The following is a 14,776-nucleotide window of genomic DNA, read 5'->3' as shown; positions in this document are numbered from 1 at the left end:
CCTTCAGCTCAGAAGAGGCAAAATGCTGCTCAAAGCCAACATTCTGTCCTACCATTATGGCTAGTGTCATGGCACCAAGAGACACAGCATAGTCCTACAAGTGGAGGCCAGTGGGCACCCTGGGGTCTGTGCCTGGGAGCCGAAGTACAACGAAACTGGCTTAGGGCAGCCTGCCCTCTGATGCCACCCAAACCTCCAGGGGCCCTGCCTCTGGTGGAAACGGCTGCTGGCCACCAGGGGCCCGTGGCAGCTGCAGGCAACTGTCCTCAAGGAGACAGAATTCTGGCTCCTATGGAGGGAACTGACTCCGAGCCTGGCACAGAGTAGGCACTTATGAAGTAGACGAGAGAAATTAATTAATTCCTGTAGCAATAAATGAATGGATGAACCATCTAGACCAGTGATGGCGAACCTTTTGAGCTTGGCGTGTCAGCATTTTGAAAAACCCTAACTTAACTCTGGTGCTGTGTCACATATAGAAATTTTTTGATATTTGCAACCATAGTAAAACAAAGACTTATATTTTTGATATTTATTTTATATATTTAAATGCCATTTAGCAAAGAAAAATCAACCAAAACATGAGTTTGCGTGTCACCTCTGACACACGTGTCATAGGTTCGCCATCACTGATCTAGTCCAATCTAATTTCAAAAAACATAAATCTAGTGGGTATAAAACTTGCCTGAGATAACAAAACAATTGAGTTGCAGGGCCGCCTAAGGCAATCAATCAGCATTTATTGAGCGCCTGCTGTGTGCCAGGGACCATTCCCAGTGCTGGAGACACAGCAGTGCACAAGCAGGCAGGGCTCCTGCCCCATGCAGCTTCCAGTCTGCCTCCTGCGTCCAGTTCCCTGACTCCTAACCATGGGCACTTGCACCAAAATAGCCAACAGGCCCCGCTGCCACGGCCTTGTGCAGACCCTCCGGGTCAGAAGGGAGCTGCAGTGGGCAGCAGGCTGGCCTGCAAGACCTGTGTACTTTCTCCTCCTTCCCCGGCTCAGAGGTAGCCTTAATTATTAATGATGAAATAATTGACACTCATTAACGTGCCAGTCATCCACGGAGGCGTGGGGCCCAGCATTAACCAATTCATCTCTCGGTGACTGGTCCATTAAAACTGAGCTTTTATGAGACACCCTCGGGTGGCAAACCACACTCCGCTGGAGTGGAGGCCAGGGCAGGAAGGACGCCTCCTTCGCAGCGCCGTGAGTCCCAGGGAGGAACCGGGAAACGCAGGGGTGCTTTATTGCAGCCTGGGCACCGGGTGCCACCCAGCTGGGTTAACGCTGCCGTGGCCTGCGGCAGTAGCAGCCGCTCCTGAGTGAGGCTCTGCTTCACCATGAAATCTGAATACTCGGGGCGAATTACAGCCTTTAAAATGCTATTGCGTGAATCACCTGTGGGGCAGGAGATGCTCTCCCAGGGGAGGAGAATAACAAAGGTGTGGCCAGGAGTGCCAGCCGCCTGAGCACTCGGGCGGGCGTGGCTGGCCTGGGCTTCCCCCAGGTCCTGCTGGCCCCTTGGCCTAAGTGCTCCTGCAGGGAAGTGGGTGTGGGGTTCAGACTTCTCCTCCTGAGGCCTGTGTCCCTTAACTCACTTAACAATGGGTGTTGAGCACTAATTCTGTCCCAGCCGCAGCACAGGACAGCGGGCCCAGTGCCCCCAGAGCCCAGGTGACCAGGTGAGACTGGGAGGAGTTCCAGGAGCCTGACTCCGGGCCCTGAGAGGGAGTCGCAGATCACAGTGACGAGGGGAGAAGGCGGTCAGGGGAGGAAGGGCATTTGGGAGGCAGAGCTGAGGGCAGGAGCTGGGGGTGGGAGCTGAAGCCCGCGCCTGGGAAGCAGGAGGGGCCTGCGGGCTCCGGGGGGAGGTGAGCAGCAGGCCTGGGGCCCTGATGAGCCCATTCGCCATCAGGCTTGTTTCTGGGGGCTGCGGGGCCCTAGAAGGGTTTTATACAGGGGAGAGGCAGGGTCCAAGTTTTACTTTAAACATCACCCAGGAGGGGCAGGAGAATGCCGTGGGCAAGTTTGGGGAAAAGACCCTCTGTGGTCCCCAACCGCAGTGCCGGCCGGCAGCTGCCCCCACCGCGCAGGGGAGGGGACAGCCGGCAGCCCGCTGGCGGGCCCAGCAGCCCCGCCCCAGGCAGGACTTCCTAAGCAGGGATGGGCACAACCCCCGCCCACCCCCAGTGAAGGGTCTGCGTGCAGTTCCCACAGCTTCAGGCCAGCAGGGAACTCCTCCAGGGCTGGCCCGAGCAAGCCACTTGTGTTGTCTGAGTCGGGAGTCACCGAAACCCCTCTAGGGAGGGACCAGGCCTCCAAGGGGCCCAGGCGGTCCTCAGAGGCCCCCACCAGGGCAGCTAGGAAGCCAGAGAATGGAGCCACCCGCCTAGCAGCTCTGCGGCCCTGGAACCACAGGCGGCCTCCTGGGAGCCCCGTCTGTGGAGGGGGACGGCCACCATGTGCCTCTCTAGCAGGGCTCCTTCCAGAAATGAGATGACACCCTAACCCTCGGCACAGAGCCCAACAGCCCTCAGCCCCTGAGCCCTGGGCGGTCCTCTACCGGGTAAATGAGAGGGCTCCCCCGGGGCCTGCAAACAAGGCTGTGGGCTCCAGGAAGCCCAGGGCTCCAACACACACACACACACACACACACACACACACACACACACACACTCACACACAGTCACACTCACACACACACACAGTCACACTCACACACACACACAGTCACAGTCACACTCACACACACACACACACAGTCACACACACACACTCACACACAGTCACACTCACACACAGTCACACTCACACACACACACAGTCACACACACACACTCACACACACAGTCACACACACACAGTCACACACACACAGTCACAGTCACACTCACACACACACACACAGTCACAGTCACACTCACACACACACAGTCACACTCACACACACACACACAGTCACAGTCACACTCACACACACACAGTCATAGTCACACACACAGTCACACACACACTCACACACACATTCACACTCACTCACACACACACTCATACACACATACACACACGCACACGCACACACACACACACACACACACACACGTGCCCTTGAGCCCAGAAGCCTTCCTTCCACGGCTGGGACCCTAGAGCCTGATCTGAGCTCCATCCAAAGGCCCCACAACAGTGAGGAGGGGAGTGAGCACAGCAAAGCCGGCCCCCCACCCTTATCCAGACAGGAGCTGGAGTTAGCACCCAGGAACCGCCGTACCTTCAGCCCCATCCCTGGGGCCAAGAGGAAGACACAGGTCTGAGAGGGGTTGTGCTGGGGAGCCCCTGAGAGACAAAATTGGCTGGAGGGGCCGGGGGGAAAGGAGGGCGGCCAGAACAGGAGCCTGAGAGGAGCGTGAAGAATAGCAGCTCAGAACAGTCACTGCAGACAGCCCTGTGAGCTGACCGGGCCCTCCCGCCAGCACCCCCATCTGCTTCTGCACCCCACCACCAGGACCGAGTGAGCGTACCACCTCCTCCGGAGAACGGAAAACGCAAGACCGATGCTGCCCGTCCCCCAGAGGACCAAAGGGGCACCCGAGCTGCTGTAATTGGGCGGGGCGGGTGGTGAAGGCTCCCGCAATCTTCTCTGACTCCCCGCCCCACCCTCTGCCTCTGTGAGGGGCCTGAGAACCAGCCTTGCAACCCCACGGGCAGACGTGGTCAGCATGCATTTCCTCAGCACCTCAGTGGGTCCTTGCCCCCCACAGATGTCAGTCTCCCGGAGTCTGCAATAACCTCAGGCAGGTGCCCATTCCTGCTGGGGGGGCGGGGTTCTCACCAGGGTGCGCCAACCTGCAGGTAGGCACCCTCAGGTGCCCCTAGGGGGATGGGATGGCAGCTGAGGGGATTCTGAAGAGTCTCTGAGGCCTGCTACCTGTTAGCAGCTCTCCCTCCTCCACTCTCCAGCCGCCTGGGCTCCAGACCCTGAGATTCCGTTGAGAACATTAGAGGCAGTGGAGTCAGCATCTGGGAGGCCGCAAGCTTGACTGCTCCCCTGGAATCGCTATGAGGCCTCCGGCAAGACGCTCTACTCCCCTGAACCTCAACTTCCTCGCCAGTAAAACAGGCACAGCTCACCTGCCTCGCGGGGAGGCTGTAAAGATTAGCCAGGCGGTGCGGTGACACACGCTGACTGATGGCAGTAAGCTAGCCTACATGGCCATCACCGTGCCTCTGTGAGCAGCCACTGCGTGGATAAGAACAAAGGAGTCCCAGAGCAGGCGTCGGAGGAAGGGCGGCCCCTGCCTGGCCCAGCACCGTTCCTAAGAGACGCGTGCTGATCCTGGCCCTGTTCTAAACATCGCCACGCTCACGACAGCCCCTCCGCCTCTGCGCCCTGCAGACACGTCATTGTCCCTGTTTCATAGGTAAGATGGTAGGCCAGGCTGAGATCACACCAGCCCCTATTCTCAATGCGATTGCCAGGCTGCCACCTCCCCGCTGCAGGGCCCAGAGCAAGGCCACCGGCTCCCTGCCCACCGCCTCCCCCCCCCCGCCCCCCCCAGCTTTGCTTTGCTCAATCCAGTCTATTTCCCCAGAATCGGCCCAACAGCTATCTCATCCACGTGGCCACGAGGGAGTGGGGATGGTGCACGGATGCTCACTGCAGACAGCCTGCGAGAGGAGAAGCTCAGTGCATAAACGCCTTCGCTGTGCCAAGCTGGAGTCACGGGCGGGTAGGAGGAGCAGTCTCCTCCCAGCTAAAAGCCACGAAAACCCTGAGGCCCAGCCTCTCCTCTCTTGCAGGAAGGCCCCAAACAACCACCTGCGCCCTCACCCCTCCCTCCTGGGCAGACGGGGGGGCTGTCAGTGACTGGAAACAGCTCTTGGGGGCAAATCCCAGCTCTGCTGCTTATGAGCTGTGCCGCCTCGGCCTTAATTTTCTCATCTATAAAATGGGGATAATGATACCTGTTCCCCTGCCTCCCGGCTGAGGTGAGGACTAAACTGAGATGACACATGATCTCCCGGCACATCGGAAATGTTTGCTGAGTGACTGAATGACTGACCGGAGGGTACCATTCCACTTTCAAAGGGCGTTGGCTTTGGGGCTGCAGGGACACTACAGCGACCCCTGGCATTGAGTGGCCAGGGCAGGGTGCCAGTGGACAGAAATGGTGCCTGCCCCCCACCCCTGCCCAGCTCACCCAGCATCTCCCAGCATGAAGGTGATCATAGATTCTAACTGCAGGGGGATCGCCAGCCTAAATTTAAAAATATAACTACCCCAACCACAAAGTCCATAACTGGCCAAGTGCATCACTTCTCAATGAGGAAGAAAATGAAAATGAGAAGAAATACACACAGGCAACCCTATAGCCACATCTCACAATCCCACAGCCTCAAAACCCACATGGTCTCACACTCACCCACACAACCTCAGAGACAGCCAACCACACACCCCAGACACAGCCAGGGCCACAGTCTCCCACCCCCGCCACGGCTCAGCATACAGTCATTACCTACAGTCACAAAAGGGCACATCACTCAACCTCATCCACCTTCCCCCACTCCCACGCACAGCCCTCGCACTGCCTGCAGCCGAGTGCACCCAGAGCTACCACTCACACCCCATGCCACACGTCCAGCAGGCCCGGCTCCTCTCACACAGCTCACAGGTAATCTGTCTTTTGCTTAAAACACCCCAATGAGCCCTAGCCAGTTGCTCAGTGGTTAGAGCACCAGTCCTTGGACCAAGGGGTCATGGGTTCTATTCCCGGTCAAGGGCATGTACCTCAGTTGCAGGTTTGATCCCCTGCCAGTCGATGTGTATCACTCACATCAATGTTTCTCTCTCTCTCTCTCTCTCTCTCTCTCTCTCTCTCTCTCTCTCTCCTCCCACCCCCCCCCCACCTCTCTCTAAAAATCAATGGAAAAAGATCCTCATCCTCAGGTGAGCAGGAGCAAACAAAGCCCATCCCAGTGAAAGCCTAGCGACTGGGCTGGGCTGGGGTTGCTCCCAGGGCCTCTGCCCATAAGAAGAATGTTTTGTTTCTGCTGTGTTGCCTACACGTGCACGTTCTTCAGCCCACGGCAGTGTTTGTGGCTCGTCAGCAGCCTAGACACCCCTCGCCTGGTCTCCTGTCCCTGCCTGGAAGGAGGGCTAGGCAGCTGCAGGGCTCTGCATGGTGGGAGGCCTGACGGGCCCTTTGGGGTCTCCAGCGCGAGTTCCCACAGGGCCTTGCGGAGGGTGGCTAGGCGTGTGCTTGGCCAGCCTGAGTCCCACTTGGGTCAGGGGCCCAGCACATGCAAGAGTTGCCAGCGCCCCTCCCCAGGCCCTGGCTGGGGCTGGGTAGAAAGCCTCCGTAGGCATGGCTGGGACTCCCTTACCCCAGCACTCTCCTTCCCCACCCCGCCCTGGACCCTCTGAGTCACTGAGGACCCGGGCACGTGTGGAGGTCAGCCACGAGGAAGCGGGCATGGCGGGATCTCAGAATCACAGTGAGGGGGTGTGGAGACATTGAGGCAGGTGAGGCGGCAGCCTCTGGCTGGCTGGCCCACTGGACCCATTGGTCCTACAAGAGGCTAATGGCCTGGTGGCCTGAGGAAGGGGGGAGGGGACCCTCAGGTAGAGCAGGAGGGCTGTGGGTCAGAGGCCTGGACCTGGGGCAGTGGGGAGGCTTAATTTTGAGGCCTGCAGTGGGGCTCAGAGGCATTCTGGGGAGAGGAGGGGCCCGCAGGCCAGGCCCACTGGTTAGCTGAGAGGAGAGGATGGGAAAGTGTCCTGGGAAAAGGGATTGAGGACTGAGTGAGAAAGAAGGCACAGGGGGCCAGCGACCACAGACACGGGGAAGGCAGCTCTGAGCCTACTGGAGAGCACCGAGCCCTGGGACAGGGGATGCGCCTGTCCCCGCCGCACCTCTCAGGAGTGGTGACTGCGTCCACTGCCCCCGGGGGCCCAGACCCTGCAGGGACACGTCAGCACAGGGCAGCAGCCGGCCCACTGACCCGAGATCCCGGAGTCCCAAGCCCTCCCAGGGCTGCTGCGGACCCGTGGACACCCCTGTGAAGCTCAGCCCAGGAGGCACCCAGAGGTGCTCCGTGTCCGAGCAGCAGAGGCACCCCTGGTGACGCTGGCACTGCCCCTCCTGGAGGCCGCCTGCAGAACTTCCAGCAGGCCTGGGCAGCAGCGGGGTCGGGGGCCTAGAGCGACCAGCTGCCAGGCCTAGCCCACTGCCGAGCAGAGCGGCATGCCTGCCTGAGGGAAATGTTCTTGCTTGCCCTGTTAGTTTTTAGACTGTCTCAAGATTGTGTGGATTAATAAATGCACCTTCCAGGTGAGAGCCTGGCCGAGCAGCAGCTCTCTTAGTGAGGGCAAGAAGGGAAAAAGACCGAGGCCAGAGCTGCCTTCTGACGCAGCCGGCTGTGAAGACATGCCCCTCCAGCTGCCTGGGGCCCCCTCAGTTTCCCCATTGTTAACTGAAGGGGGTTAGATAAGCCCTAAGGTCCCCATCTGCTCCAATGTCCTAAGGTTTTTGGGAAGATTACATGTGACCCCCAAAACACAAGCAGCCCAAAAGGCCCTGTGGTGTGTCTGTCCGGACTGTGGGCCCTCAGGCCCGCTCTGAACCTGAGATTCGGATTCCAACCCCTGGGAAATGAAGAGCGAACCATTCCCCAGGAAAGCACGATACCAGGGCTGCATGATAACACCTTGTGGGCGCCTTAAGTCACACCTGCGGTAGCCATCGGACGACCAAAGCCCCCCCACCAGTTACAGCGCCCGCAGCCTTGTCCGGGTATCCTCTGGTGCCAGTCAGGAAGTGGGAGGGCATGGAGGTCAGGTGGGCTGCACCCCCCCGGGTTTTACATGTCCCTCCATGGATGGGGGTGTAGCTAGCACTTTCAAACGGTGACAGATGCAGCCTTGGTGAAACGTAATTTGTCTTGAGACCAGAAGAGTAAACAAATGTGGAATTCATGGACCTGCTCATTGTCCTTCATTTTGATCTCCTGCCATTTTTTCCTAGACCCTCTGGCTGACACCCTGCTCGTGGTGGGACCGAGGGAGTGCCGGGAGCGAGCCAGAGGCAACTGGCATCAAAGCCGGGCACCTGGACTCCCCGCCTCCCCGCCGCCACCCCCAGCCCCTCCCCCACACACCACACAAGGCAGGAAGCCCATGACACCCAATCTTTTATTTTCTTGAACTGTACACAAATGGAAAATACTTTAACAGCCAGTCTATGGGAAAATTGTTTGGTTTTAAATTATTATGAAACAGAACCTAAGGGGAGCTTTATTAAATAAACATAAAGATGGGGATTTAAAAATACACACCTGCGCGCTACCATAGTCATTTCCACTCTACCTTCTGGGTGTGTGAGGACAGAAAAGACGCATCAAACTGAATAAACAAAATTCATTTATACCCTGAAACGTTGGCAGGCCACTCAAGGGATTGTTCAGAACGTCTATCTCATAGAAGATGGCCTCACCATCTAATAAAAATTAAAACTGATCTGTTGGCCTCTTTGGTTCCAAAATTATGTATAATACATTTAACTGTATTTTTTTTTTTTGCTGCTATAAAAATAACTTCTTTTTTCAAATGGCAGTTTCTGACTAATCATGCAACTAAATCAGTGCAAACATTAAAAGCAATCATTCGCTTTAAAAAGAAGCAAAGGATTTCATTTCAAGTATAAAAAATATAAAAAGAGTCGTACGAGTCCAGTTTGTCTAGTGTGGGTCAACCCTTTAAATTGCATAGTTCATATGGCACTTGGACACCGTGGGACGAGCGAGTCAGTGCTCTGGCAAGGGCCACTTCTGAACACGCGCGGATGGGCAAGTGCTCTATCATGTGCATTCCGGCAGGTCTGCAAGTGCTAGGCGGGGCCGCTGGGCAGGCGAGCGGGTGGGGCCACGTCCATGGCTAGCCCTGGTGGCCAGGACCCACACTGGCAACTTCTGCAAAGTAGCTGAAAGCCTTCCCCCTCTCTCCAAGACCAGCTTAACTGTTCCCTGTCCCTTGCCCCAGCCTGAGGGGGCATCCCCACCACCACTCCGCATTTCCAGAATGCCTCCATGTCACCATTTCCTCCCTGGGCTCACCCCTTGGCCTGGGGGCGATTTCCACCTCTCCCTGGCCAGTCCTAGAGGAATATCCCCAGGGAAGGGTACAGGTTGCAACTGTTTTCTTCCCATTTAGAACAATCCAGATTTTAACTTAAAAGATCCTACCTGGTAGAAAAGTCCCTTTTCAATTATACAACTGGAATGAATGACCTGTCAACTGCTAGCAATCAGTTAAAGCATCAAATTCAGACCCTTCTCCTCTCCCTCCCGCCCCGCCCCCAACACAAGCACACATATAAGTCAGGCCAGGGACCCAAGCAACAGTCAAAGGGCCGCAGCCACCGCTCCGGCCTCTGGCAGGCTGTGTGCTTTCTGGGGCTCCTTTCCGCGCTGGGAGGGAAAGGACGGCCCCCCTGGTCCCGCAGCATGAAGGATCCATGCAGGGAGGAAGCGGCAGGAGAGGCTGAGGCACAGCAGGTCTTGCACAAGCAAAGGAGCTACGCAGCCCCTCTGCCTACCCACACACTCCCCACCCCCGCATCTGCTTTGCTCTTGGTGGCTTCGGTGCTCCTGTGCTCCCATGCTCCGGTGCTCCATCCCCCACGTGTGTGCGTGTGTGTGTGTGCGTGTGTGTGCGTGTGTGTGTGTCTTTGTGCTTTCATGTGTGCTCCGAAGGCGCAATTCAGAGTGGCTGGTGGCAATGGTGGCTGCTCACCCCATTCTCTCCGACTGACAGGCATTTGTAGCCAAGCTGCCATTCGTCACCTCATCCATTTGCCGGTGTCCTGGAGGCTGCTGTGTGGGTGGCAGGATGCGTCCGGCTGTGCGTGTCTACATGTGCATTTTAAAGTATTTCGTGTCAGTTGAGGGTTCTTGCTCTGCTTTTGACTGATTGCTGGATGAAGAAGTAGAAAAGTATTTCAGGCTTCACCCTGGCACCTTCTGGGCAGCCCACTGAACAACAGCACTCAACCTACCGCGCACCCGCTTCCCACAGGGGGCCGCAAGAGCCCACCCAGGGCTGTGCTGGCGCCCCGCCGCCTCAGGCACAGCCGCACTCCTCCACGATCATGTTGGGCACGTCTCGCTTGACGATGTTGTACTCGTCATCGAAGTAGAGCATGGACATGGTGCTCAGCTTGGTGGGGATGCAGCAGGAGCTCACCGTGCCGGGGTTCAGGCCCCGCATGCGGTACTGGTTCACCACGGCCGTGTGGAAGGAGGAGGCTGAGCCTGGGACTCCGGCCAGGTAGGCTGGGCAGCTGCCCTCACAGTAGTTCCCGTAATAGCCCGTGGGCGCGATGATCCAGTCGTTCCAGCCGATGAGGCGGAAGTCAATGAAGAACTGCTGCCTGCAACAGAGGTTGGTCCGGCCATCGCACTCCAGGCCGCGCTTGCGAATGCGGTGCCTGCTGTCACCCAGCCGTGCCTGCACGACCACGAAGGGCCGGTGAGACTCCTCGCTGGGGTCCACGAACACGGGCACCACAGCCAGCTCCTGGCAGCCGTCGCACTGTACGTCCAGGTTGAGTCGCCGCTCGCCCCGCTCGAACAGGGCCTGGATGGCCTCGGTGAGTGGGAAGGTGTGCCAGCCGCTGCGCTTGAGGTCTACCTTCTTCTCCACCACGTCCCACCGGTCGCCGTGGCCCTGCTCCTGGTGGTACACCTTGACCCGCACCTTCCTCCGACTGCCCTTCTCCAGGACGTAGGGCAGCAGCTTCAGGTAAAGCCACAGGCTGGCCTGCACCACAAACAGGTTCTGGTTGCCTTCATTGGAGATAAAGAAGTAGAGGCGGACGCGGGAGGAGGCGAGGCCGTCTGCAGGGAAGCGGGAGAGCGGGCCAAGTTAATGCAAGGAGGACAGGAGGCAATGGGGGGAACGGGCTGCTGCACGGTGCTGGAATGCTCACTCGCAGCTGGAAGACGTTACTGACCAGAAATACCATTCCTCAGGCCAAGGCCTCTGGCTCGAACCTGGGAGAGGCAGGGAAAATCATTTCCCATTGAGAACCGTGGACCAGGTTGGAGCTGAATGGTCTAGGGCCTGTAAAATCCTACCTCACCTCTCCCTGGCCAGGGCTCCCTGGAGACAGGCCGTTGGGCCTCAGAGCTCCACAGAGGAACTTGCCAAGAGGCCAAGGTCTTAACAAGTTGTTAATGCTATCTGTGAAATCTAAAAAACAAAACCAGGATCGCACTGAAAATTTGGGGGTAGGATGTTCCAGCAAAGTGGGGGTTTGCTGCTCTGTTTTGTTTTGTTAACTTGGGGCATTGCAAAATCCAGCCGAGCCACCTACTGCCTCTTTGCAGTGTTTACCTAAGCAGGATGGGATCCAAGCCCACGGGACCTCCACAGCAAACAAGTGAGTCCTCTCATGTTTCTCACACAGGAAAGTGTGCTCTGCAGCCTGCAAAGTGCAGCCCTCGTTTCCGATTAGTTAGTTCCAAGGGACGGGACGTTCAGCCTTGAAACTTGAGGTCCACTCCTTTGACGAGACCCGGGCTCCCCATTAATGGCACATTCAACATCTCCAAGGAAAGGGGAGCTGGCTTATTGGTTTTCTCAATAACTCAGCTCGATAAGAAGAGCCCAGTGCCACCCCAGAGGCGACTCCTCTCTCACCCCACATTTCAGCAACTCTCCTCTGACCATCTCTACTGCTTGCTTTCTTTTTCTTTTCTTCTTCTTTTTCTTCGGGAAGAACAAATAAAGCGACTGTATGGCCACGGCTGGTTTTATCAAACCTCCTACCAGTGTCTGCCCCTCCACAGCCCCTCCTCGGGCCTCCCCTGGCTCCTCTAATAACACTGACATCTGACTTTGAAATGGGGGAAAGTGCAGCCTTAGAAGCTGGTCTTGGACCAGCTGCCTGTGACCTGAATCTGTTATTTATAAGTCAAAGAGCTGGCTCCACGGAACGGACCAGAAATATAACAGCCCCTGCTGGCATTCTGTGCCACAGGGACCAAAAGGCCTCCTCGGCCTTCCAGAATCACATTTCTACTCTGGGCCCCAAAGCACCTTTAATCCAAGCCCTCTAATGGCATGTGGAGCTTCCCCACTCGGCTGGACAGCTAAAACAGCAACGCGTCTCTTTCTAAGCCCAGGCCGGCCCCGGCTGTCTCTGCTTTTCTCTACACCCGGCCATGCAAAACTTTTCATCCCTGGGCAGCACCAGTCCAGTCTGCCTGTTGCCTGGGAGGGTGGCGGCTGCCGGGGGAGGCATTTGCAGCCTGGGGACACAAGCGGTCCCCCGCACTAGGCTCCCTCCCCACCCCCACCCTGGCCACACCAGGGCTTCCCCCTCTTGGACCTACTCCGCAGTCCCCACCGAGCAAGTGGGGCTGAGCCCCAGGCACAAAAGGCAGCCGGGCTCATTGAAGTCCTGAAAGGGACAGCGGAGTTGAAAACACTTGCAGCAGTTTAACGTGGACACAATTTTCTTCTTCTTTTAAAGTTTGGAAAGATCTCTCTCTCTCTCTCTCTCTCTCTCTCTCTCTCTCTCTCTGGATTTTCATATTTAGACAGTGGTAGAAATTGGCACTCCAGGGCCACAAGAAAATTCCAGAAAGGACTCCTACCCTTTGTGAACTACAAACTCTGGGGCTCTGGGGCGAGGGGGCTGCTGCCAGGCGAGCCCAAAGGCACCGGGCTGTCCCCGGCGCGGCTTTCTCTGCGTAAATGATGGGACCTGTTGAGAAGCTCGCCTTCCGCTTGGTTCCGGTGCCCACACAATCGGAAGAGAGGTTGCCTAGCTCTCCCTAGTGAGGCTTCAGCAATCCTGGCAAGCCCACGCCGCTGGTGATGGAAGCAGCCCGGGGCCTCTCACGCAGGCACACACACACACACACACACACACACACTCACACACACACACACACACTCACTCCTCCGGCCCACTGATATCAACAAGAACACACATCTCCAGCCACACTGCTAAGCCTACACTCCGATCGTGGGAAACAAAAACATTAAGCAATCACTAAGCAAGTGCCGCGGAGCCAGGGCCTCACGCATCTGCCAGGAGGGGGACGCGCGCCCAGAGGCGCGGGGGTCGGATTCCGGAGAGCAGGGGTGGCAGGCAAGGTGTTAGCGGTGGGGGCAGGGGGAGTAGGAAGGAATCTGCTCCCTGGGTTAAGAAGACGGCAACCGGCAACCTGGACGGAGTGCACAGGGCCATGGGCGAGCGGCCCGGCCGGGAGTCCGGTACCGGAGGGCTCGCTGGCTGCTGCGGCCCGGGCGGGCGAGGAGAAGGGGGTGGGGGAGGGATCGGGCCACTCCTAGCCGCCAGCAGAACCAACCCACCTGTCTCCGCGAAGCTGATGATCTCAGAGACGCGTTCCTGGCCGTCGGCGCCCGGGCTGGCATGGCCGTCGAGGTGCGGGATCTCCACACGGCCGTCCTCGCGCACCTTGCCCGCGTGCAGCTTTCGCAGAGCCGTGACCATGGCGGCCTTGGGCACAGCGTGCGTGATGTTGGGCCGGCCCCGCATCTGCAGGCGGCTCAAGATGTGCCGCTTCACGGCCTCCAGGAAGTCGCCGTCCACCCGGCCCAGCTCCTCTGGCCTCCGGAAGCCGCCGCACGACGTGCAGGTGTCCGGTGAGCCTCCCGAAGCTCCGGGCGGCGGGGGCGGCGGCGGGGCGGCGGGCGAAGGCGGGGGCGTGGGCGAGCCCCAGGCCTCCGGCCCCAGCCAGCCGGCCGCCAGCAGCAAAAGGCAGGCGGCCCTCAGCGCCCAACAGGGCAGCCCGTCCATGGTGCGCCGCTGGCGACGAGGGCGCCCGCCGCGAGGCGAGCCGAGCCGAGCGCAAGGCCGGGCTCCGGGCTCCGGGCGCGCCGCCCCGCCCCGCCCCCGCCCGCGCCCTCCCGGGCCTCCGCCCGCCTGCCGGGAGCGCCGCCGGCTCACAGGGGGAGGGGGCCGGCCGGGCCGCGGGGTTTCCGCGTGGCGGGGAAGGGGCGCCGAGGGTCGCGGGGACCCGAGAGGCGAGTGAGGAAGAGCGGGCGCCGGGGGGTCACTGCCGCCCGGGCGACTCGGGGCGCCTCGGTAGCTGCAGCCTGCTCCCCATCCTCTCCGCGTCGGGGCCCCGCAGTCCCCGCTCGGATGAAGCGAAAGCGGAGGCGGCGGAGGCTGGGCTGCGGGGCAGGGAAGGTGCCCGAAGGGCCGGTGGACTCCACTTGGCCGAGTCGGGAGCGGAGACGCCGGAGCCCCCGGAGCGGAGCGGGCGCGGCGTGGCGCGGCGCTGCGGCGGGCTCTGCGGCGGGGCCCCACGCTCGCACCTGAGCGCCTCACTCTCGCCGCCTCCCACGGAGGAAGAGCCGCCGGTGGCGGCCACGGGCGGGTCGTCCTCGCCGCGGGCCGGCGGGCGGCGGAGCGGAGCGGAGCGAGCGCAGTGCGGGTGGCGCGGGGAGCGCGGTCCGCTCAGAGGCGCCGCGGAGCCCCCGGCCGCGGGCCCTGCAGTCCTCCCGGCGCGTCACACGGCAAAGTTGTTTCCCGGCTCCCGGGGCGCCGCATCCATCCACCGGCGGGCGGGCCGGCCGCTGCGCGCTCCGCTCGGCCTCTGCTCCGCCCGCCTCCTCGCGTCTCCCTCCCTCTCTCCGCGGGCCGGCGGGACGCGGGGCGCCTGGCGAGGAAGGCGAGGCAGAGCCGGGCCCCTCTCGCCCTGGGCTCCGCTGCCGGCCGCGGTGGCGGCGATGTCGGCTCG

General features: G+C 59.5%; 1 protein-coding gene across 1 annotated transcript; it reads right to left on the bottom strand.

The window, feature by feature from the left end:
* Positions 1-8,173: 8,173 nt before the first annotated feature.
* INHBB (inhibin subunit beta B) lies at positions 8,174-14,183 on the bottom strand. The gene is made up of 2 exons (XM_059704709.1): positions 13,383-14,183; positions 8,174-10,894 (listed from the first exon to the last, which is right to left on the bottom strand). Exons 1-2 carry the CDS (start codon positions 13,828-13,830, stop codon positions 10,119-10,121), a joined length of 1,224 nt encoding a protein of 407 aa, XP_059560692.1. The 5' UTR covers positions 13,831-14,183; the 3' UTR covers positions 8,174-10,118.
* Between the last annotated feature and the right edge of the window lie 593 nt (positions 14,184-14,776).

This window comes from Myotis daubentonii, chromosome 7 (assembly GCF_963259705.1).
Source record: "Myotis daubentonii chromosome 7, mMyoDau2.1, whole genome shotgun sequence".
Taxonomy (NCBI): domain Eukaryota; kingdom Metazoa; phylum Chordata; class Mammalia; order Chiroptera; family Vespertilionidae; genus Myotis; species Myotis daubentonii.
This window is presented reverse-complemented; position numbering and strand designations above follow the sequence as displayed.